Here is a 26,082-nt window from a genome sequence, read left to right as displayed (position 1 = left end):
ACTGAGTTTCAAGAAGCAGCTACATAAAATTTGGGTGGGCTGCTTCTGCCACTCTTCCCAAAAGTAAGAAGTAGATCAAAGCCTGTTATTTAGGGAAGGTAGTTATTAATGTAAAGGGCACAGGTGCATATATGTGTAGTTATTATTAAATATAACAGAATAATTGCCAATGTGACCTCATGTGGAATTTGGGTTATGTTCACACAGCTCCAGTTAGAGGGCATGCTCTGAGCTTAACTGTCTACACAGCTAAGCTTCATGCATACAAATGGTAGTTTGAGGTTTAATCCTATTAGTGGATATGATCTTAGTGTGGACGCTCACACTTGTTTAAGCGAGGTCAGGACAATAATAGGTGCAATAATCCATATTAGTATTGGTAAAGTTAGAAGTTGAAATTGTTCTTTGAGATATCATTGTATGGCATCTGCAAGTGGCTGAAGTCCATATAGATTACTTTATTCATTTATTTTTGAAATTCAGCATGACCTAAATCTTTTGGTTAAGCATTAAGAAGGTCAAGGCTAATGGGGTAATTAATAACTGCAAATGAATTAGCAGCATTCTTGTTGAAATAAAAAAGTTGAGCCCCTGCAAATAAAGTTTTCAATTTATGTTATTACTGGATATATATATGTGTATACACACACACACACACACACACACACACATATATATATATATATATATATATATATATATATATATATCTTATATATAAATCTATTTAGTATCAGACCCTTTTGCAGAATAGACCTTATTTGTCAAGTCCTTTCATACTATGAGGTATCTTTATATGAAGAGACACCAAAAGGAACTTCTCTGGTTTGAACTCAGGCCACACAGAATTCTAATGATGGAACAAAAGAACCTTTTTAATGGAAGTTACATCCTAAGCATATCTGCATGCAACAATAAAGCCATAATTTTAACATCAATTTGACCTCTAAAACAGGATTTCATTGTTTCCACTTTAGAAATCTGTTCTATTGATAAAAATTTTGGTTCAACTCATGATGGTTATGTATTTTGAGTGATTAGTCTAGATTTGATCATTTGCTGGCTTTTCTATGCTCTGAGGTCACTCAACCCAAATAATTAATTCAGAGAATGATTCCTTAATTTCTTAGATAACTAGTTTTCATATTCAATTAATACTTCTAAGTTTTATGGGTTCCTTTAGCAAATAGAAGGAAGATTTAATGTTCATTTACTTTAACTTTTTATCTTCTCTTACCACATTTATGTTTCAGATTTACAGTATGTTAAATTAATACATTAAAAATGTTTTCTATCTATTCTCTATCAATGGCTCATCCATTTTGATAAGGGATTATCCAAAGCAGCATTTATTACTTACATTTTTCTCTGCATATATAGGTTAATCCATTATGGTAATAAGAGATGGTTTTGCTTATAGGTACTTAGTTATGGTTGAGCTGGAATGCATTTGTAATTGGGGTTGCCCTTAAGCCAATTATAATTTTACAAGTAATTACACTCGAGGAAGATTTTATCCTATTTCAGATGATCTCTATATCTTCTGCTTAACATTTAATTTACATTAGGATTGATTCTTCTTAAGGTAAATCCAAAATTGAACTTAAATTCTGCTTTGGATAACGAACGGTCACCCGGCCAAGTTTGTTTTTTGTTGTTTTTTTTTTTTTTTTACCTCTATCTGAAAATCCTTCTTATTATTTATTTAGTCACGGAGAAGAATTTTTCCTTATTAACTGTTTACAGGTAGCTCGTACACTATGTTTTCAGTTAACGTTTATGATTTATTGTTTAAAGTTTGTCTCTTTTTTTATTATGTTCTAGCTAGTTCATTATACAAAGTATAAGGTTTAATCCTTCCTCCTTTTTGGGGGATGGCGGTGTTTGAAACTTTAGCGGGAAAAAATAGAATATCAAGCTCAGGAACACTGTATGTTCAGTGTGTCACTGGATCAAAGACTGGGGTACATGGCAGCACCAGCAAACAAAATATACATAGAGTTCCGCAGGGTCACAGGATGAAAACCGCTACCTGGCACAGGTAAGTCTGGGCGCCTTCCACATTCAGCAGCATATTGGGGATCCCACTGGTGTGGCGGAACAGACGTCCGCCCTCGGGACTTTGCAAAGTGCCCTCTGACACATCCCCTTCCAGCAGCGAGTGGTACATCTTCTTAGAAATTCTTCATCATGCTCCTCCCTTGAATCGGCCTTTCGGGCACTTCAACCAGAAGCAAGGTAGTGGCCACCTCCAGGAGCGCTGCCCGCTCCACCTCGGGTATCATACGGGACACGAAGTCAAGGTCGAACTGCGCAGGGTTCGACCCGCCTCAGGTCGAACTGTCGAACTGCCTCAGACCTCGGTGGCCTGGAGGCTCGGGGGAGGGGGGCGGTGGGGGGCGGTGGGGGGGGTCCCGGGGGGGTCCCTGAGCCCCACTCCCAACACCGGCACGCTCAGCAGGTGGTGAAAGAGCATCTTTCTGCCCCGGGGAACAAGGGGCCCAGCGCTCTGCCCGTCTTGCTCCCAGGCAGCACTACACACTGTCATTGTGTTAACCATGCATTAAACCAACCATTGTATTACCCATTATTGTATGAAATTTTTAGACTACTATTACTTATTTAATTCATATTATGTTTGGGGTTCTGTTTGAAGAAGGTGAGCTATGTGCACACGTCAAAGCCTGATTCAGTTGGGTTTTTTATTGTTAATTTACTTTTAACTGCTTGGCTCCCCAAAGGTTCTATTAATGGACTAAGAGGACGTAGCTCATTTTATATATACTGAGCTAACATTGTTGCAGTAATTCTTGTTTTTATTTCGTCACTCCTGAGAGTTTGCTGAAATGGTACTATACTGGCTAAATTAACAGGTGGATATGAAGATTTATTGATTATGGAACAGGATTCTTTAGAGGATTTTAAAGCATTACAGTATTTTGGATTTTAAGCTACTGCTGGTAGTACTTTGGTGAACTTAAAAACATATATATATGAATATATCAATATATTTATGAATATATGCATATATATGAATATATGTATATGTATATTTAACATTGTATATCCTAATACATTTCTCCCAGTTGTTAGAATTCATGGGGATGCTTTCTTTGTATAGTTCCAGAATACTTTGTTTTGACATATCTTTAGAGAATTTGATTTCAAAGTCAAGATTAGTTTTTTTAATCTTATCTATAGAATAGTTGAATTGGGAAAATCATTTTCTTTTTAAATACATCTTTGACAAAGACACATGAATAAACATATATTATTAAATGTATTATTAAACCCTTGGAAATCCAAATAAATAACTTTTATTTTTATTTTTTTAATAATAAATAACTTTTAGATTCATTGGTTGCATATCTATCCCTAGGAAAATGAGAATCTCTATGTTGTTGGTGTATTATCATTTTTTCAAGGTGGTAGCCTTGAATACAATAATCTTATTCTCATTTTGAAACTGGGAAGAAGAATAAGATGGCTTGTGAATGGATTAGTGAATGGACAATTTATTTCACTTAATTTTATATTGTTTCGTTTGTTTTAAAAAAGACAGTGCTATTACATTTATGTATTTCTTCCATATGTTAACTCATACACACATGCACATGAGAGGAGGAAAATAATCCTAAGGGGTAAGTAGGAGGAAGTCCTGGAAAAAGTACAATTGGAGTTTCTCAAGCTCTGAGAAATGCTTCCGTCAAGACTCATAAACTATGGATAGCACATGTCTTTCAGGGGGCTGCACAGTGTTGGGTAAATGAGGAGGCAGAACTTGGCATGGGTGGTGAGAAAGTGGAAAATGACCTTAGCAGCTCCCTGAAAGCTGACAGCTTGGCGGTAACATTCCACAGAAAACATAAAAAACTTTTCAGAATAGAATCAGTGCTTGGAGAAGCCCACTCTGTGGCTGCAAATGAGTAAGACAGAGGAAAGGATACTTTGCAACCACGAAAGTTAATGAAACACCCTGTTCTTCAGGAAAGCATGCATGAGTGCGGTTTCTTTACCAGTGACAAGTCTATCTCCACTTTGAACTCCCTGCCTCCTAGATATATAAAAAAATATATAGATTGATAGATGATAGACAGAGAGAGAGAGAGAGAGAGAGAGAGAGAGAGAGAGAGATTAGATAGATACCCAGTCCTCCTTCTAACTCCCTTTTACAGAAACACTCCAGTGTTCCTCTGATGTGTGTTCTCCCTTGTAGCAAGAAGCTAAATAACCCCTATGTGTTTGGTGAGAGATGTGTGGTGATCGTTGGTTGGGAAGCTTTGACAGTCATGGCAGGAGATGATCCTATGCTGGACTGAGATCATAAAGGCATACTAGAATGCCGATAAAATGGCCCTTCATCTTGTCTGCCATTGATGGTAGCTGGAAGATGTAACACACAAGAGAGAGCATTTCAGAATTGTTTAAAACATCATTTTGGTGGTGGTTCAAAGGATACATTGGAATAGGAGCAGGACGGAAAGGAGATAATTTGGGTTGCAGTATTAGCAACCCGGACAAGAGGTGTCTAGTGTGTCTAGTGTGAATATAAAGATATAAAGAATTAGAGAGGAAAATTCCAGGGCATGGTAACTGATTCCAGTGATGACATTTACTGAAAAGCAGTGTAGAAGAAACAGTTTTGGGGAGACTCGAATGATTTGTGGTTTAGGGGTTGCTTGTGAGATTACAGTTTTATAGCCCAGGAGGCAACTCAATCTTTTGATTTGAAACTCAGGAGAGATATTTGGGTTGGAATACAGATTTGGTTGCTACCAGCAGGTAGATGACAATAACAGCCATTTAATTTTTACAGGACATTTCGTTAAGTCCTATACTGGATGAACCCTAAAGGCTCTACTATTCTAGTTTTTCTCTCTCCTTCTAGTGACAAATTGAAGCACTCAACTGTAAAACACCAAGTAAAATTGAGTGGGATAATTTGTACCTGCTTTAAGAAGGCAAGTAAACTAGATTCAGGCAACCCATAAATACAGTTTGGCTAGGAGGTAGGGTAATAAACATTCTCTCCAGTTCATGAATCTAGATTGTCAAGCAGGAAAGACTTTAGGGAAAGCATTGCTCAGCTAATTGCTCAGGTCCAACCATACCCATGACAATGGAGGGGGTCACACGAATAGATGTGTTAGTGGAGGGTTTCTCTTACAAGTGGTCTAGTCCTTTTTCCTTTTCCATGGGGAGATTATATATATGAACAAAGGATAGCAGTATCAGTAGGGAAGAGAAGCATGGTATTCCCTAGCCAGAGGATTTTCAGTAATTATTCATCTCCACATTCATTCTAGTCTAAAGGATTTTTTTCAGACAGTCAAAATCTTAAAGAGTATTTGGATCCTTATAGAACATTCTTAGTCCATGATTAGGTAAAGCCTTTGTATAGCAGAGTTTTGTTTTGTCCCCAGTAGCTGTAGTCTGTGCAGATTTACTGTTTGATCTCACCCTTATCACCCTTATTTATTTGGAAGACAGCTTTGGAAGACATGAGAGTATATTGTAGGTCTAACAATATCAGACATTCATGCAGTAGACACCGTGTTACATACTTACATGTATTATCATGTTGTATTGATTTGTCAGCACAACCTCATGAGTTAGTGAACAATTTCATCCTAATTTTAGGGTTGAAACAACTGAGATTTGGAAAAAAAAGTCTATTATAATATAATTAGTAGGTATTGGAATTGTCTCTAGAGTTAGAACTCTTAAGTTTTACATTTACATAATAGAAAATTAGTGTGTTGTCTTCTGATGAGGAAAAATATGTCACCGACCTAATCATTATATTGCCCTTGTTTGATAGCAATGTTTATCATAATTTGCTTCTATTTTTTGATTGGTTCAAAATATAATCGCTGCCAAATTGTATATTGGATATAAATTAGTCTTTTAACATTTTACATAATGTGGCTTCAGTTTCTCACTGAGTGCACAATAATCCTCTTCTCCCTTTAATCTTCTCTAAAAATTGGAAAGTTCTTTTATTATATTTTATAATCACTCTGTCTTTTAAGTATGTTCTCTTGAAAAAGAGAAGGCTCTAACATGGATGTATTGATGTTTTCCTTTTCTACTGTTTGTTTGCTTTTAACCCCTATTGTGTGAAGAGAGTTCTCTTTGATCTGTCAGCCCCCCTGCCAATTTTTCCTTTTGGTATCCTGTCTGTGAACCTTCGTGTGCTGACTGAAAACACAGTTTCTTGGATTCTACATTACATGAACTGAATCAGAGTCTCTAGGGATGAGGCCTATAAAGCTCAAGGGTTTTTATCAAGGATCCTATTTAAGTCTTATCAAGGATCCTAAGTAAGTCTTATACATATTATAGTTTGACAAGCACAGTTCTAGGGAGAGGTGATTGGACATAATTTTCTAGATTTTTATTTTTACCCTGCTAATCTTTAACTATATGATGAAAATACAAAATTTATTTTTATTTCCTCTGAAACTGCAGATAATACATTATCATTCCATACTCCTTAAACGTTTTGCAATATATTGTTAGTATCACATAATTAGTATATTAGTATAATCATACATATAAAACCCAAGTGTGTAAAGATTCATTTATTTAACATGTGGTTCAGTGTTGGAATTTGCAAACATGAATTAACACCAAATTCCACCCCTGAAATCAATATTACACACTATGTTAACTAACTTGAATTTGAATAAAATCTTGGAAGAACAAAACCAGACATTTTTTTTTTAAATTTTTTTTCAACGTTTTTATTTATTTTTGGGACAGAGAGAGACAGAGCATGAACGGGGGAGGGGCAGAGAGAGAGGGAGACACAGAATCGGAAACAGGCTCCAGGCTCTGAGCCATCAGCCCAGAGCCTGATGCGGGGCTCGAACTCACGGACCGCGAGATCGTGACCTGGCTGAAGTCGGACGCTTAACCGACTGCGCCACCCAGGCGCCCCAAAACCAGACATTTTTAAAGAAGAACAAAGACTCACAGCTGTGGACACAAAGACTTCCTTTTATTCTGAAAGGAAGAAGAAGAGACAAGGAAGATCTTACCATATCATTGGAAAAGGTTAGAAATTTTCCTTATTTCACAGCTAGCATGGCCGAAAGAGGGAAGGTAACTCTATTGTATAAGCTAAAGACATCATGATTCAGTTTATCAGTTATCTTAGAAGAAAAAAAACTAAATGATTAGTCTTGCCACTTTCAAAACTACCGTAAACATAAAATTACTTAGGGTGAATAAACTGAATATAAAAAGATGGACTGGTTTTGAATTATGGTTAGGTAAGGGAATAGAAGGGACATGGGGGTAATAAGGCAGGAAATGGAAGCCATAGGGGCAGAAAATAAGAGGGCAGATCTAGGGAGGTTTATGAATTGACAATCATAGCAAATTAGTAAGGTTTATGTATCAGTGGGGAAACGCTGCAGGGGAAAGAATGCAAGCATCTTAGACTGCTAATTGCTGCACACTATCTATTTCTTCCTCCTTCTTTAGGAGCAGATCATGAATATTACTTGGGCACTCAGTATTTTCACTGAGTTACAACACTTCCCATCCTTCATACCTAGATATGCTATGGAGACAATATTTGAGCCAATATGACATAAAGAAATTATAGAAGGTGGTTAATATTGTTAACCCAGTTGCGAGAAACACTCTGTGTCCTTCCATTCTTCCACCGTCCTGCTGTCTGGATTTGGATGTGGTGCACGGAGCTCCAGCAGCTCTCTTGTACCATGCAGTGCATAAGCATGGATGCCAAGCTTGGGTGTGGCAGCAGAATGAAGCAATAAACTCGATCTCCTTGGTGATGCACACACCAACCTTGGACTACCCACGTCCAGAATTTTTATGTAAGAGAGAAATTCTACCTTGATTAGGATCCTAGCTTTGTTTGCTTATTTGTTAGTTATCTAAAGCTGAAACTAATTTGAACTTAAAAGGTAGTCAGCAAAGAGAGTAAATATGTTTCACTTTTTTTCTCCATCTTTTCTTCAATTGACTTTAATGGAACCAAAATTTTAGCCATAACTTTGGCTTTCTTCTTCTTATTTTTTGGTCTTTATTTAAATTCCAGTTAATGAACATACAGTGTAATATTAATTTCAGGTGTACAACGCAGTGATTCACCACTTCTATACAACACCTGGTGCTCATCACAAGTGCACTCCTTAACCCCATCACCTACTTAACCGATACCCCCACCCACCTATCCTCTGGTAACCATCAGTTTGTTCTCTATAGTTAAGACTCTATTTCTTGGCTTTCCTGTCTTTTTTTTGTCACCTATGATAATTTGTTTCTTCAATTCCACATATGAATGAAATCATATAGTATGTGTCTTTCCCTGATCGACTTATTTCACTTAACGTAATACTGTAGCTTCATCCACATCGTTGCAAATGGCAAAAATTCATTCTTTTTATGGCTAAGTAATATTCCATTATATATAAATATATATACCACATCTTCTTTATCCCTTCGTCAGTCGATGGACATTTGGTCTCTTTCCATAATTTGGCTATTGTTGATAATGCTGCGATAAACATTGGGGTGCATGTATTCTTTTGAATCAGCATTTTTGTATCATTTGGGTAAATACCTCGTACTGCAATTTCTGGATCATAGGCTGTTCTTTTCTTTAACTTTTTGAGGAACCTCCTTACTATTTTCCAGAGCGACTGCCCCAGTTTGCATTTCCACCGACGGTGCAAATGGGTTCCCCTTTTTATGCATCCTTACCAACACATATTATTTCTTGTGTTGTTAGTTGTAGCCATTCTGAATGGTATGAGGTGATATACCATTGTAGTTTTGATTTGTATTTCCCTGATGATGATTAATGTAGAGCATCTTTTCATGTATCTGTTGGCCATCTATGTGGCAAACTTTCACTATTTGCAGATGATGTGACACTCTATATAGAAAACCCGAGATTCCACCAAAAAATTGCTAGAAGTGATACAAAAATTCAGTAAAGTCTCAAGATACAAAATCAATGTACAGAAATCTGTTGTATTCCTATACACCAATAATGAAACAGCGGAAAGAGAAATCAAGAAACCGATCCCAATTACAATTGCACCAAAACCATGAGATACCTAGGAATTAACCTAACCAAAGGGGTAAAAGATCTGTACTCTGAAAACTATAAAACAATTATGAAAGAAATGGAAGAGAACACAAAGAAATGGAAAAAATTTCCATGCTCATGGATTGAAAGAACAAATAGCATTAAAATGTCTATGCTACCCAATGCAATCTACACATTTAATTCAATCCCTATCAAAATACCAATAGCATTTTTCACAGAGCTAGAACAAACAATCCTAACATTTGTATGGAAACACAAAAGACTCTGAATAGCCAAAGAAACCTTGAAAAAGAAGAGCAAAGCTGGAGGCATCATGATTCCGGGCTTCTAGTTATATTACAAAGCTGTAGTCATCAGGACAGTATGGTACTGACACAAAAACAGACACATAGATCAATGGAACAGAATAGAAAACCCAGAAATGAACCCACAATTATAAGGTCAACTAGTCTTTGTCAAAGCGGGAAAGAATATCCAATGGAAAAAAGATAGTCTCTTCAATAAATGGTGTTGGGAAAACTGGACAGCAGCATAAAAAACAATGAAGCTGGGCCACTTTCTTCTACCACACACAATAAATTCAAATGGGTAAAAGACCTAAGTGTGAGGGAAGAAACCATCAAACTCCTAGAGGAGAACATAGGCAATAACTTCTTTAACAGCAGCTGTAGCAACTTCTTACTAGACATGTCATCAGAGGGAAGGGAAACAAAGCAAAAAATGAACTATTAGGACTTAACCAATATAAAAAGCACCTGCACAGCAAAATTAAAAGGCAACCTTCAGAATGGGAGAAGATAATTGCCAATGACTATCTGATAAAGGGTTAGTATCCAAAATCTATAAAGAACTTATCAAACTCAATACCCAAAAAACAAATAATCCAGTTAAGAATGGGCAGAAGACACGAATAGACACTTTTCCTAATTTAGGCTTTAAACTCAAATGTCTGGGAATTCCTTTAGCAATAGAGGAAAAGACATCATATGTACTCATATCCAAAGAAAGCTATTCTGCATCAAGGAGTCTAGACAGAGACTTGAAGAAGGATGGCACTTTAGAGTTTCTGCTTGCTGATATGCCTGGGTGGCTCAATGAATTAAGAGTCTGACTCTTGATTTTGGCTCTAGTCATGATCTCAGGGGCATGAGTTCAAGCCCCACGTCAGGCTACATGCTAAGCTTGGAGTCTGTTTAAGATTCTCTCTCTCCCTCACTCTCTGCCTCTCTCTCTTTCTCTCCCCAAAAAAAGAAATTTAGGGTTTCTGCTTGCTAATAAATAATGATGTTATTGGTTAATACAGTTAATGATGTCACTAGTCAAAATCTTTAATTCCTTAAACAAATCATTGCCAACTCATATATCTAGTACATGTTGGTCTGAGAATCATAGGCAATATCACCTTAGTGCCTGGTCCTGCACTTTTCAAGCAACTGCTTTATAATCTACCCCTATCAGTCTGACCTTTATTTCTTACATTCTGAAAGTGGTATTTCAGAAAAAAAGCAATGAGCAAAGATCCTGAAGCAATGAAACAGAGCCCTCAGCTTTCATAATTTTGATAATATGTACATTTGTGAATGAGCTGTGTGAATTTTTTTATTGACAGTGATGGTAGATTTAGCTGATCCATCTTTGGTAAAAGAGGAATTGACTAAGGGTCAAATTCTTAGATGTCCCTCAGACTAGAGGGAAGGGCCGCAGAATCAACTGTTCATTCTTTCCTTTTGTTTGTTTATTTTTTCCCATAATTTCAGTTTGTCTTGTTTTGTATACTTTTGTGTAGACTGAAACTTAAATAATTCATAGTTATGTAATGGTATTTTGCTTTTGATATATCTACTAATTTTCCCAAGTCTGCTAATATGATCACTAGAAAATGTAATTAAAGGAAGTGATGGACAAGTATTTTGTTTCTGTAGCCCTAACACTTAAAACATTTACTAGACAATCTAATTGAAAACACATTTTTCAACAAATTAGGAAAACGTTAAAATAACAGGAGATAGCCATATACAAAGTCCTATAAATTCATAAAAAGGCTACACTATGAATATAAATATCATTTAAATGGAATTTAAGTGCATATAGTGGCCTGATTCACAATTAACACAGGAAAGTAAGGGCCTACACATTTACTGTGATTTCAAGAAGTACAAAATACAAAATTAGCTGTTTTTTTTTTTTTACTAGCTAAATTATGTCTGAAATCCAAAAGTAGAATTAAATAGCAGAGCATCCCTTGAGCACAAAGGACTGGATTCATACTTTTACCTTTGCTTTCTCCCAATACTCACTATAATTGCTCTAGTAAAGACTAGATGCACAGGGACCAAGGGAAGGAGAGATCACAATATATTTGTGGAAGAGGGAAAACAGGTAGATGAATGTTCAGTGATTTAAAAGAGCAGGGAAATTAGAAATCCAAACAAGTGGTCAGGAAAATGCAAAAGACAGACAATTCATATTCAACCATGGAAAGGCTCAGATACAAGAGGCAACAGGGGTCTCCAAAAATGGAGATTCAGGTGGAGAAGTTTTGTTTTAATTGTATAAGATGCTGTTTGTTACCTGATCCCTTTTCACATCTGGCACAGCTGGCAACTACAGTTGCTCAGTGCCAACAGGAGAAATTCACTCTATCAAGGGTCATACTAGATACTATACTAGAAGGAATCCAGACTCTGGGATGTTAGTCACAGATGATAGCAGGGGTATTAAGTGAAATGCAATACACTGAGCTGTGAGATTCATCAGCCCATTTGCACAGTTACCTATCACTGTCAGGCTTAAAATCCATCATTAGGAGTGTGAAAGTTTCATTTCTAGATAAAAGCCTGTACAAGGTAATATTCTTAAAGATACTGACTGTAGGGGTTCCCCTGTCAAAACATGTCAACTGGAGATAGACCACCCTCCAGTTTGCAAGCCCTGGTCATGCATTCAGACCCTCAATATACTTTCCAGTGCTTCTTACTAACAGGAGTTCATAGCAAATAATGGCAGGAAATTTAGGTAAGCAATTCAATATGAAAGGCAAAGACCAAAATGAAAAGATGTAAAGGAAATGACATATATATATGTGTGTTGTGTGTGTGTGTGTGTAATGAGAGAGAATATGAGTGCAAGTGAGCATGCAAACAGGAAACAGGAATAAATATTTATATCTATATTCTCAGAGGAAATTAGAAAATATTCCATGACATAAGAAAAAAGATGCTAAAGATAAAATTTGGAAAATCATAAAAAGGCTTGATGGATATTTAAAATATGATAGCTCAGTCAGTTAAGCCTCCGACTTTGGCTCAGGTCATCATCTCATAGCTCATGGTTCAATCCCCGTGTTGGGTTCTGTGCGGACAGCTCAGAGCATGGAGCCTGCTTCAGATTCTGCGCCTCCCTCTCTCTCTGCCACTCCCCCACTTGCATTCTGTCTCTCTCTCAAAAATAAACATCACAAAAAATAAAATATTATAGCAGAAATTAAGAATGAAAGAATTGGAAGCAAAATTGAAATACTCTCTCAAAGAGTAGGAAAAAAGGTCATGCAATGAAAAGTAAAAGTGAAAAAGTAATGATATTAGGGAATAACTATAGGTTGTCCAGTAACTGAATGATAAAAATTCCAGAGAGAGAGAGAGAGAACTGGGAAGCTAGAGGAGAGAAAATTATCAGGCAAATAATTTAAAAATGTTTTGAAGAACTGAATAATTAATATCTTTCCAGATTGAATAGGTCTGATAGTGTCTAGAAAATATATTTTAAAAGGCATATCAAAAAGGAATCTGAGCAATGAGAAAATCCTAAAAAATATATATATATGTATATATATATATATGTATGTGTATATATATGTGTGAGTATATATATATATATATATAGAGAGAGAGAGAGAGAGAGAGAGAGAGAGAGAGGGACGTACAAGGTATCTAAAAATTGTATGTTCAGACATACAAGGTATCTAAAAATTTCCTCTCTTGTGCTCTTTCCAAGGACTCCACCGAAAGAGGCATTCCACCAAAATGAGACAATGAATTAAAGAGTGAAATATATTTTAAGAAACAGAGGATTAAAGCTGTATCTGGGAAAGAATCTCCCCCAAAAATTAAAACTGAAGAGCCCAAGATATCAACTTTGCATTGAATTTGGAGAACAATTCAGCTCTCAGAGTCCAGATTTGAGAAGAAGGATTTAGGACTCCCAAAGAAATATTTTCAAAAATAAAACACACCAAATAGGATGTTTGATGATTTTTAATATTTTTAAGAGGAAATTTACAATTCTGATTGGTAGTTTGGAAGTCGTTACTGATACATTAAGATACAAAGAACAAAGCAAACAAAACAAAAATAATTGTTACCTAAAGGACAATGAAAAGAAAGAAAATGAAAAAGAAATCATAATGTACTTCAGCAAAACATTTTATTTATAATGTAATAAAGACATTGCCAAGCATTGACTTTAGCAAACATTATTAATAACTCAATTGAGGAGCTAGAGAAATGGAAGGATGTTTTGATTTATAATTTAAGAGACCAGCTAAATCCATACTGGATATTTTTAAAAACTAAAAATCAGAAACAATACTATAAATACATTACTTAGAAACATGTAGTTAAATGTGAAATTATCAAGTGAAAGAGTTGAAATAGGTCGTTTCTGAGAAAGAGAATATATAGTAAGAAAGGGGGAGTGTTTTTCATAAAAATGTCATGCATTTTGCAAGATGGACTACACTATAATATTTTCATTTATAATTCTAAATAAAAGAAAAATATTTTCTAGAAGATGTAAATATTCCTTGCACAATAACATCTTAAGGCTGTTACGCCTTTGTAATTTGGAGTGTTCAATATTATCAGCTCTTTCTTAAGCTGGCTTTGCACAGAATTGGAGGAGAAGGAAGCAGGGGCCACTGTCTGTGGGGGTGAATGGAAGAGGAAGACACAGCCATACATATCCATTTCATACTTTCTAGCTTACCCTGCTGCTGCTTGGGGCGCTATTTATTATCTAACGGCAAAAGATCAAACATAATTCACTATGTTAAAAATAACAAGTCACTATTTTAATGAAGAAAAAGTACAAAAAGCCAGAAAATATTGAAACCGCTTTAAGAACTTAAATATATTTGTAATTATTTAACATACCTATATAATTGTATATTTATTATCATAAATATATAATAAATCTATGTTATTATGTAATTCTATTATTAAGAAATATGTTTTGGATTTGTATCGTACACTATACAAAGTGACACAAAGCAGGACTCTAGCTTTTACAGTGACTTCAAATGATTCTGTGCTATGGCAGAATGATTTACTTACAATCAGGACTTTTTTTTTTTTTTTTTTTTTTTAAACATGACTGTTCTTCTGTTACCATTTTTATGCCACCTTCCTTTGGGAATCAATATTAATACTATTTCCAAGCATGATAGGAAGATCAATCTAAGAGTTATTTTTTCCAACAGTTGCCTCCAAGGACCTGTTTATAAAGTTAAACCTCTTCTCAAGGACTCTTCTTCTGATGTGATTGAGTGAAGAGATTGATGAAGTCAAACAAACTTGCAAAAATCTTTTAGGAAAAAACTCTATAAAACAGAAAAACCCCTGATCTTTAGGTAATACAGGCCTTTGCCTTCTCTCTTTCTCCCCCTCTCCCTCCTTCCCTCCCTCTCCGTCTCCCCAGATGCATATGCAAATACACCACACACACATCAGTATAAGTAAATGCATCTATCATCTATCATCGCCCTATCTATGTACAGTTACAGGCTGAAAGGTGTGTTGAATTGTCATGGCAATAGATATTACAAAAGATCAGATTGCAATATTATTACTCTACTGTTGTTATTTTTCACATAATGTTGAGCTATATATTAATGATAGATGGAGCATGCTTCTAATGGTCTTAATCACCTGAAGCAAATGGAGCATTGTCTATCTTTGAGTATATTTCCCAAAGAAACATTATATAAAGATCTCCTGGATATTTTTTAAAGTTGCAAATTACCAAGTCAATGTCTACAGAATTATCATGTCCAGAAACAGAGCCCAGGATATGGACTTTTAAAATACTTGCTTCTTTGTGAAAAAGTGAAAATCACTGTCTGAGTCCTTCCTTACATTTGCTATGCATTTCTCAGTATGAAATAGGATCCTATTGTCATTAACATGACCAGCATTTAAATTTTGGCTCAAACAATCTACTGCACTGCACTGCAAAAGAATATGAAAATTTAGAAAGAACTATATAGTTCTTAGATTAGATTAAACCAGTGGCTCCTGAAAGTGGTTCTGTATACTAGCTGGATCAGTATCTTGTGGACACTTTTATTTAAAATTGATTAGGATATGTTAGCTAAAATTTAAATAAACACTTGAAACAACAAAAATAGATTAGTAACTTTCCCCATAACCCTAAGATCACAACTTTCTAGAGTGTATTCTGGTAAGTAATAGATAAAAATTGAGCTGTTTCAAACTACCTGCTTGGACTGAGGTGATTTTTGTCTTAAACACAGACTTTATTTATATTTAATTATAATAAACACTGAATAATAATAGTTTCTGCCACAGTTTTAAGGTTCTATTGCATAAAGCCACAGACACAATGGCTGAAAGATAGATCTTCCGTAGAATTACAAATTTAAAGGGTAAGAGACCACAGGGGTGGGGTGTGGGGTGGAGAATCCTTGCTTTAATTTGTCACTGGGCTTTGAGATCTTGACTCTTGTAGAAATAGGAATTCATCCCTTAGGCTCACAGGTATTTTTTCCAAACTACAATGGACTTTCAGAACCTTGAATGAGGGTCTGAGGGAGCACATGGTATAAGATATTTTCTGAAGACAAGATATTAAGTCACATGTGTCATGAAGGAGCAGTGAAACTTCAGATACAGTGACAGGAATATAATTGCCAGAGAACTTCAAGAAAAAAAATCTTGTCATCAAAGATAGATTTCTTTTAAAGGGCTGGAAAGACCCCAAGTATTTATAATGGTTATCTGTGAGTTACAGGGACAATTTAAAATTTTTTCTTCTTTATAGAATTCTTTAATTTTTTCTCAGTAAAGATCATGCAATAGTATTATATTCAGGAAAAATAATATGTTTCCTGAAAAATTTTAACATGCTTCCCTAAATGGAAAAATAGGTAGGTTTATTTTTATTTTTATTTTTTTATGGTCACATTGCTGGAAAGTGAGCTGGCAAATATTCAAACTTTGGTCAGTCTACTTCAGGCTCTGCCTCGGTTCACAAAATTTGCGTCTATGTAGTAGAAAGTGTTCCTGGTTAATTTGGGCATTTGAGATTTTTCAGATTTGGGTTTGAGGGTTCCAGTACATCTCTAGGAGTGAAGAGCCATCTTGGCAATAGCTACAGTGTGGTAGGACAGTCAGAGAAAAGGCCACGAATGGGAGAATATGCTTAATTAAATTTACCTACAGTGTTTCTTTAGGAGATAATGGGACTTTATGAATTGAGATTGTTAATAAAGTTAATAGAGGACATATCCAAGTAAAATATAGGATATTCCTGTTTTTCTTTTATGTGAGATTCCCAGAAAGACCAAAGGATTTTTGAAAGTTCAACGTATACTCGACCTATAGACTTAGGTGGCTGTAGACGTGAACTTGTCAGTCCTACATGGCAATCTGCTTGTTAGATGTTGGTACAGCTATTGTATATTTAGATTTATTGTTAAATACATCCTGCAACATTTAAGTGTTTTTAACAGCATGGATATAAATATAGGAGATGAGCAGGAAAGCTTTTGTACAAGGGAGCAGGATTATTTGATAGTGACTAACATTTCTAGACAGGAATATTGATGAATGACTTTCCGCTTTTGACAACTTGGCAGCTGTCACTGTACAAAAGGACATTTGTTTAGAGTGGGTTTGCAGTTCCTGTTCTGAGAACTGTATTTTTTTAAGAAGTCCAGCTCTCTTTAATTCTCTGAGTCACACATGTGTGACTAAATACAAAATTTTCAGTGCATTCTCTGAAATTTTATGCTCCTCCTTGCTCTGAAAAGAGAAACTGGAAAGTCCTCCTTGATGGACATAGGAGCATGGACAGATAACAATTACTTAGACATCTCCATGTCTATGCCGCAATTAGTCACTGTACCTCACGAGAATCAATTAAAATGATACAATCCCAGATCCTAGTGGATGTAGAAACTGAGCAAACAGTTCTTGAATCTCCAATGTTTGGGGAAAGGTTTTATTACTTTTATTTTTAAAAATTTTTTAATGTTTATTTATTTTTGAGACAGAAACAGAGCATGAATGGGGGAGGGTCAGAGAGAGAGGGAGACACAGAATCCAAAGCAGGCTCCAAGCTCTGAGCTGTCAGCACAGAGCCTGAAACGGGGCTCAAACTCACGGACCTTGAGATCATGACCTGAGCCGAAGTTGGACGCTCAACCAACTGAGCCACCCAGGCGCCACATACTTTTAATCACTTCATCGTGATTTCCTACTCTGCTTCTTCTTAAGCTACTGTCTTGTGATGAAATTCACTCAGAAGTTAAATGGGCATGAGCTTCTACGTAATTACTGCTGCCTGGGATGTGAGTATAATGGCTGGAGCACTAGCAGTCCTACTTGTATCATTGCAATAACTTCCTGCTTGGCTTTCTGCTCCAACTCTTGAACCATTACTGTCTCTTCTCAATAGAACAGCCAGAGAGATTCCTTTCAAAGACAGAGGAATCATTTCACTTTGTTATAAACTCTCCAGTAACCTTCTTGCTCATTCAAAGGGAAAGCCAAAGTCATGTTGGTGGACTACAGATCACTACAGTTTGGAGTCTTTTAAAATTTGGATCTCATCTTAAATTCCTGTCCCCATGTCGTAGACTCTGAGTCTAAAGTTCTCTCTTGTTTAGCAAGAAAGTGGGGCACAGGAAGAAAAACAGGTGATGGCTAATGTCTGGGAAAAGACAAGAGCCCTGAATAAGAATCCTTGCCCTGTTTTTATCAGGATCAGAAGGCTTATAAGCATGGCGATGGATGTGCCCAAAGCAACAATGAATCTGTGAACATTAACTTGTGGACGTGAGGGAAAGGGGGTCTTAAGATATACAGGGTTAGGGGTTTGGGTTAATACAAAACAAAATCTGAGTGCTGGGCAGTCGGGAGGAAGGTTGTTTACAATGGACATGAGGCAGCACCTGTTTATCTTAGCTAGCCTAGGGGTAACACAGATAGGGGGAAATAACCTCAGGGTTAATAAGGCATCTTTTCTTTTGTTAACCATCTCTGCTCTGGGCTGCTTTGCCTGCAGCTCAGGGGTCCTTAGTTCAATTTACCTAACTTGGCCCTATCCTCTTATGAAAGCATCTTTTCTGCTATAGTACTAAATTGGGGGTGCTTCCACCCTGAATATCTAATCTTGTTTATTTCATATACCTATGTATTGGGCACCTTTGCACCCATTCCTATTTTGGGTCTTTCCCCTTCCTCTCTATTCTGGGGGCTCTGCACCCCTTTCTATTCTGGGGTGCCTTTTCACCTCCCTATTTTTAGCGGCTTTACACCTCCCTATTCTTAGGGTGCCTTTGCACCTCCCTCTTCTTGGGTTGCCACTCTGGTTTACCCAAACTCGGGTGTGAGCATTCTATGGCTTTGTATTTCTTTATGCCTTGTTAACCCATTGGTGTAAGCCCAGGGGGATTCCTAAGCTTATCTCCCACACCCCATACTTTTCACATGACTCATTCTCCTCCAATACACTAGCCTCTTTCTTTTCCTTAAATGATTCATGCATGCTGCAGACCATGACTTTTTTCCTTCCTCTATCTGGAACATGCTTCTTCAAGATGCCTCCCTTATCCCTTCAAGTTTTGGACAATTCTCAACTGCTCAATGAGACCTCCTTGACCAACTTATTTAAAATTATTATGCCCATCACTCCTTATCCTTTCTTCTTTGATTTTTTTTTTTCTTCATGGACCTTCCTATCTTCCAACTTGGTATAACATGTAATGATTTTGTTTAAGGTGTCCTTGATGACTAGAATATAAACTTTGTGTTGGTGAGGCTTACTTGTTTCCCTTTTATCAGTACTCTATCTGCTATACCTCGAACACTGCTCAGCTCCAGAGCTTCTTGCTCATGTGCCCAGTGCAATTGCCAACAGCCTCAGACTCAGAAGGGCCCCCACAGTTTTGGATTTAATACTCTGCAGTTGCCATCTTGAAATGTAATTCTTTTTTTTTTAACATTCTTTTTTTAAAGTCTATTCATTTATTTTGAGAAAGACAGAGAGAGTGTGAGTGGGGGAGGGTCAGAGAAAGAGTGAGAATCTCAAGCAGGCTCTGTGCTGTCAGAACAGAGCCTATGTGGGGCTCGAACTCACAAAACCATAAGATCAGGACCTGAGCTGAGATTGATAGTCAGATGCTTAACTGACTGAGCCACCCAGGCTTCTCTTGAAATGTATTTCTTGAATGTAATTTTTAATTTTGTTTTTTTAGAAAGGAGAAACAATGCTTTTTAAAATATTTTTTTATTTATTTTGAGAGAGAGAGAGAGAGAGAGAGAGAGGGAGTGGGGGAGGAACAGAGAGAGAGGGAGAGAGAGAATCCCAATTAGGCTCTCACTGTCAGCACAGAGCCTGACTGACACAGGGGTTGAATCCATGAACCATGAGATCATGACCTCAGCTGAAATCAAGAGTTTGACACAACCAACTGAGCCACCAGGGGCCCCTCATGAGTGTAATTCTTAATGATTTTCTCTTTGACTTTGTATTGTAAGTGAAGTCCAATTAGCCAATGAAGTATGTATCTGGGTCTTGGAGCCTGAGCTCTGAAGGCCTGTCTCCTGCCATTTTCCTGCCTCCTCCGGCAGATTCTGAGCTACCTGCTCCCCTGACTCCAAGGATCCCAGATTCTGTCTGTTTTTCCCTTACTGCCCTTGTCCCCTGGCATCTTGGGTAGGTCTTAGTAATGGCAGTTGGACTGGTATCATCATAATGCATTTGGTGCATGACTCGGTGGAGTTGAGCCTCTTTTTCTGCCCCATTCAATACCAAAGGTGAGTAAATCTTACAGTCACTATTTCTAAACACCTTCCTTTTATAACCATCAACTTATCCCTCCTATGTGTACTGAGGTATATATTAAGAGCTAGTCATTTTCTTCATGGATTATGCAACGGCTTAGCTGGTTTCTGGCCAGTTTTTTCTCCTTTCCAATCATTCCGAGGTCTAGGATTAGACTCTCTTTCTTCCAGCAAGCCCCGTGGCTCTCCATCTTTCTCAGCATGTTCTTACATTTCCTTATTTTGTAGCAGTATGTGTTATATGCCACGTTCCTTTTATGGAAACAATAATTTACAAGTTCAGTTTAAAGGAAAGTAGTTAGGAACTGAAAATAAACTGTGGATAGCATCCCTTACTACAGGCTTTCAAAGATATGTCAGTTTTCAGGAAATATGTTTATATTTTTAAGAAAGTATTTGATTTAATGGTATATTTCTAAATTATAATGGCACAATAAGTATTTCCATCCAGTTATTGCAGAAGGCATAACCTTTTAAAGATACTCTACAGATGTCAGAATTTCTTAATCAAAATCCTAGGAAACCTAATCAATTTTGTAGAACGTGGATACACCCTCTTAAAATAATCTCATTTTAATGAGATTTGTGGGCTCACAGATTGTCCTGCTAGCTTCCTCCCACCCCACCCCCCAGCTCAACAGAGCCGCATCCAGATATCCTGGGAGCAGGCCATTATATAATGAGAAAATAAATACATTTCACTTTTAGATTTCAAAGGCAAGCTGTTAGGTTATTTCATCCTGATCATTTTTTTTAGACGTCTTTTCTGCACATCAAGATTGTCGGTCGTTCCCCTCTGACATGCGTGAGAAAGTAAGTGAACCTAAGCCAAGAGAGTAAAGTAGGAAAATGAATGAATAAGAAGGAAGAATTACAAAAGAAAAGCATTTCCATGGGCAATAATGAGAAAAAAAGGCTATAAATGACCATCAGCACATCCTGTTAGATAGCAAATTACCTAATTTCTTGGCCTTCTTAGTACCAGCAAACATAAAACCTGGATCAAATCACCAACCTGAATCCTAACTAGAATTTCTAATACTTTCACTTTCCTCTAAGTAATTATCCCCAGTATTCAACAACTTATGTCTCAGATAATTTATTAATATACTAAATTACCCCATTTTAATTTGAGATGAACAATCCAGTTATTTCAGTGTTTTGATGTATGAAATGGTTCCCAGGAAATAAATGTAATCATGCAAACATACTGAAAAAAAGCAAATGATATTTGTCTTCAAGTACTCCTAGGATTATTAAAATACATATATTCATTTGCTAACCAGTTAGCCATGTGAGAAGTGAGATGATTCATTTTCAAAATACCAAATGAAAGCTGTGCCCTCTAGTTAACTATAGGTTTACAACCTACCGGAAATATGTACAACCCCCACCCCCACCCGACAATGGAGTCCCAAACCCTTAGACACTTCACTTCCTAGTTCTTCTTCCTCTCCCCATTTCATGGGCTTATTTTCGCGGGCTTTGCAATGAGCGTGTGCCAAAAAACTGACTTCCAGGTAAGGCTGTAATTTCCATAGTACTTAGCCAGTGAGGAATCAGAAGGACTTACACGCTAGGAGATAAATTGCCTGCTGTAACTGACTCAACTGTGCCTGTCCATCAGACACTCGCTCTTGCAAGAAGGTTGATTAAAGCCTCGCTTCACTGTGCTCTGAGTCTCCACGTCCTTCCTTTAATTGAGTCAGTGGGCTTATTTCTCACAGCCATCAAAATGTATTTACCAGATTTTTTTGTAGAGGTCTCTAGAGATGTGGAGAATTAGCAAAGGGTGATGTGCCCAAAACCTCAGGAAAAGTACAGACAGAAGTTCTAGAGTAATAACAGCTGACATGTGTGAGTAGAGCTACTTAAAAGTGCCAACTGGGCTAATGAGACAATTACAATTAATGTATTTAGTGCCCACTGTGTGTGAGGTTTCCTAGCAGGCACTGGGGATAGGAAGGTGAATGAGAAGCACAAGATTCTGGATTGTAAAGCAAAAGGATTAAAATAAAATGAAGTTAACTGGGTACACTGCAATGGGAATAATCTCTTCCACATATTCTGGGATACATGAGAGAAAAGTGGGGAGAGAAATGGATATCATTTCAATCACTGAGCATAAAAACCTTGCAAAAATAATAACTAATGTTCAGAGATTTTTCAATGGGTGCCAGGCGCTCAGTTATGAGCATTAAAGGAATTATTTCATTTAATCCACAGAAAATCACATGAAATAAAGACTCCCCTTATCCTCCATTTCTAGAGTTTTGCCCTGAGGCTCAGAGTTTAACTAACTCTAAATTTACGCAGCTATTAGTGGCAGACTAATCCCAGAGGCTGTACCCTTAATAACTACACTGTACAATGTAAGATTGCATTTTAGGTATGGTAAAAATAGTGAGGGAAGTCAAGCCTGTAGTAACTAACATTCTCAGGCTCACAAAACTTTTGAGAAGGAAATGCTATTAAAAGTAATAACTAGGGGCGCCTGGGTGGCGCAGTCGGTTAAGCGTCGGACTTCAGCCAGGTCACGATCTCGCGGTCCGTGAGTTCGAGCCCCGCGTAGGGCTCTGGGCTGATGGCTCAGAGCCTGGAGCCTATTTCCGATTCTGTGTCTCCCTCTCTCTCTGCCCCTCCCCCGTTCATGCTCTGTCTCTCTCTGTCCCAAAAAAAAAAAAAAAAAAAAAAAAAAAAAGTAATAACTACATGATTTCAGATTACCTGTTTTTTGGTTTTTTGTTTTGTTTTGTTTTGTTTTGTTTTTCAACTAAACCAAAGCTGCCTCCTGATGAGATTAAAATGGAAGTTTGGGGTGATGAGCAAAAGAGAAGTGAGTGGAAATAAGGTTGACTGGGCAGCAGGGTGAGAAATCAGTGGGAGGCTGTATAATTCCTGCTTATGCAAGCTGTGTATTTTTATGTTATAGTTTGACATCTTTTCCACATTTCAATCTGCATGAGTTTTGAAAGAATTAATTTAATGAAAAAGCATATTTAATCTTTCGGAAGAAGGAGAAAAAGCAATATTTATTTTTATTTCTCCATCCAAATATCACAGACTCTACAGTGGCTAGAGTCTAACTGAATATTTTAAGTAAATAACACTGTAAATCTTTCAAGAAATATGAGTACTTTAGATATTTAAGGAAAATAGTGTGGTTTCCAGAATTGATGTGCACTTATAAGGCACTTGGAGAGGACTAACTCATTTTCCTTCAAGATGCTGGATGAACTTCTACTTTATGCATCAATATTTCTGATGCTGCCCAGATACATTCACTGGAGGAGAATGTGTTAGAGCAGTGGCTACCAGAACATTTGAATTGCTGTTCCATTTAATTTCATTTTGTATCCCTTCTTGGTTAAGTTTTCTGACATATGCTCAATGTATTCTTTATATTGTTAATGATGATAATACTAATATTTTCCTTATTTCTTTTTCAAATTCATGCTTTGAAAGGCATCTCTGAACTAAGAATCAAAATGTGCACATATCCTCTTCTATTTCTTGTAATGTTTAATGATAGTATGCAATTTCTCAAGTAAGCCTATTATAGACTAATTATTAGACACCAAGCACTACAATCTAATGATAAATATATTTATTAATTGCTTGTCATTTTCTTTGTTTAGAATCTTTTTTCTTTAAATTAATTTGTTTATTTTTTAACTTACACCCAAATTAGTTAGCATGTAGTGCAAGAATGATTTCAGGGAGTAGATTCCTTAATGCCCCTTACCCATTTAGCCCATCCCCCCTCCCACAACCCTTCCAGCAACTCTGTTATTTCTCTATATTTAAGAGTCTCTTATGTTTTGTTCCCCTCCTTGTTTGTTTTTTTCTGTTTTTTTTTTAAATATGAAATTTATTGTCATATTGGTTTCCATACAACACCCAGTGCTCATCCCAACAGGTGCCCTCCTTAATACCCATTACCCACCCTTTCCTCCCTCCCACCCCCCATCAACCCTCAGTTTGTTCTCAGTTTTTAAGAGTCTCTTATGCTTTGGCTCCCTCCCTCTCTAAATTTTTTTTTCCTTTCCCCTCCCCCATGGTCTTCTGTTAAGTTTCTCAGGATCCACATAGGAGGGAAAACATATGGTATCTGTCTTTCTCTGTATGACTTATTTCACTTAGCATAACACTCTCCAGTTCCATCCACGTTGCTACAAAAGGCCATATTTCATTCTTTCTCCTTGCCAAGTAGTATTCCAATGTGTATATAAACCACAATTTCTTTATCCATTCATCAGTTGATGGACATTTAGGCTCTTTCCATAATTTGGCTATTGTTGAAAGTGCTGCTATAAACATTGGGGTACAAGTGCCCCTATGCATCAGTACTCCTGTATCCCTTGGGTAGATTCCTAGCAGTGCTACTGCTGGGTCATAGGGTAGGTCTATTTTTAATTTTTTTGAGGAACCTCCACACTGTTTTCCAGAGTGGCTGCACCAGTTTGCATTCCCACCAACAGTGCAAGAGGGTTCCCGTTTCTCCACATCCTCTCCAGCATCTATAGTCTCCTGATTTGTTCATTTTGGCCACTCTGACTGGCGTGAGGTAATATCTGAGTGTGGTTTTGATTTGTATTTCCCTGATGAGGAGTGACAGTGAGCATCTTTTCATGTGCCTGTTGGCCATCTAGATGTCTTCTTTAGAGAAGTGTCTATTCATGTTTTCTGCCCATTTCTTCACTGGATTATTTGTTTTTCAGGTGTGGAGTTTGGTGAGCTCTTTATACATTTTGGATACTAGCCCTTTGTTCGATATGTCATTTGCAAATATCTTTTCCCATTCCATCGGTTGCCTTTTAGTTTTGTTGATTGTTTCCTTTGCTGTGCAGAAGCTTTTTATCTTCATGAGGTCCCAATAGTTCATTTTTGCTTTTAATTCCCTTGCCTTTGGGGATGTGTCAAGTAAGAAATTGCTGTGGCTGAGGTCAGAGAGGTCTTTTCCTGCTTTTTTCTGTAGGGTTTTTATGGTTTCCTGTTTCACATTCAGGTCCTTTATCCATTTTGAGTTTATTTTTGTGAATGGTGTGAGAAAGTGGTCTAGTTTCATTCTTCTGCATGTTGCTGTCCAGTTCTCCCAGCACCATTTGTTAAAGGGACTGTCTTTTTTCAATTGGATATTCTTTCCTGCTTTGTCAAAGATTAGTTGACCATACTTTTGGGTCTAATTCTGGGGTTTCTATTCTATTCCATTGGTCTTTGTGTCTGTTTTTGTGCCAATACCATGTTGATGATTACAGCTTTGTAGTAGAGGCTAAAGTCTGGGATTGTGATGCCTCCTGCTTTGGTCTTCTTTAATATTACTTTAGCTATTCGGGTTTTTTTCTGGTTCCATACAAATTTTAGGATAGTTTGTTCTACCTCTGGGAATAATGCTCGTGTTATTTTGATTGGCATTGAATGTGTAGATAGCTTTGGGTAGTATTGACATTTTAATAATATTTGTTCTTCCTATTCAGGAGCATGGAATCTTTGTCCATTTTTTTGGTGTCTGCTTCAATTTCTTTCACAAGATTTCTATAAGTTTCAGCATATAGACTTTTCACTTCTTTGGTTAGATTTATTCCTATGTATTTTATGGTTTTTGGTGCAATTGTAAATGGGATCAATTCCCTGATTTCTCTGTCTGTTGCTTCATTGTTGGTGTATAGGAATGCAACTGATTTCTGTGCATTGATTTTATATGCTGCAGCTTTGCTGAATTCATGGATCTTTTCTCACAGTTTTTTGGTGGAATCTTTTGGGTTTTCCATATAGAGTATCATGTCATCTGCAAAGAATGAATGGTTAACATCCTCCTGGCCAATTTGGATGTCTTTTATTTCTTTGTGTTGTCTGATTGCTGAGGCTAAGACCTCCAATACTATGTTGAATAACAGTGGCAAGAGT

General features: G+C 36.9%; 1 protein-coding gene across 1 annotated transcript in view; it reads right to left on the bottom strand.

Annotated features, from left to right (window-relative positions):
• Positions 1 to 2,011: 2,011 nt before the first annotated feature.
• Positions 2,012 to 26,082, bottom strand: part of LOC124524356 (multifunctional methyltransferase subunit TRM112-like protein) — a 136,393-nt gene continuing 112,322 nt past the window's right edge. Inside the window, 3 exon segments of the mRNA XM_047096579.1 lie at positions 2,012 to 2,175; positions 2,178 to 2,198; positions 2,201 to 2,329. Of these exon segments, the coding sequence (XP_046952535.1) occupies positions 2,012 to 2,175; positions 2,178 to 2,198; positions 2,201 to 2,329 (314 nt within the window).

The sequence above is a fragment of the Lynx rufus genome, unplaced genomic scaffold, assembly GCF_022079265.1.
Source record: "Lynx rufus isolate CCGP_SWC_20201006 ecotype Redwood Valley unplaced genomic scaffold, mLynRuf1.p SCAF_10, whole genome shotgun sequence".
In the NCBI taxonomy this organism is placed as follows: Eukaryota; Metazoa; Chordata; class Mammalia; order Carnivora; family Felidae; genus Lynx; species Lynx rufus.
The sequence above is the reverse complement of the archived record's forward strand: the minus strand, read 5'-3'. Positions and strand labels throughout refer to the sequence as shown.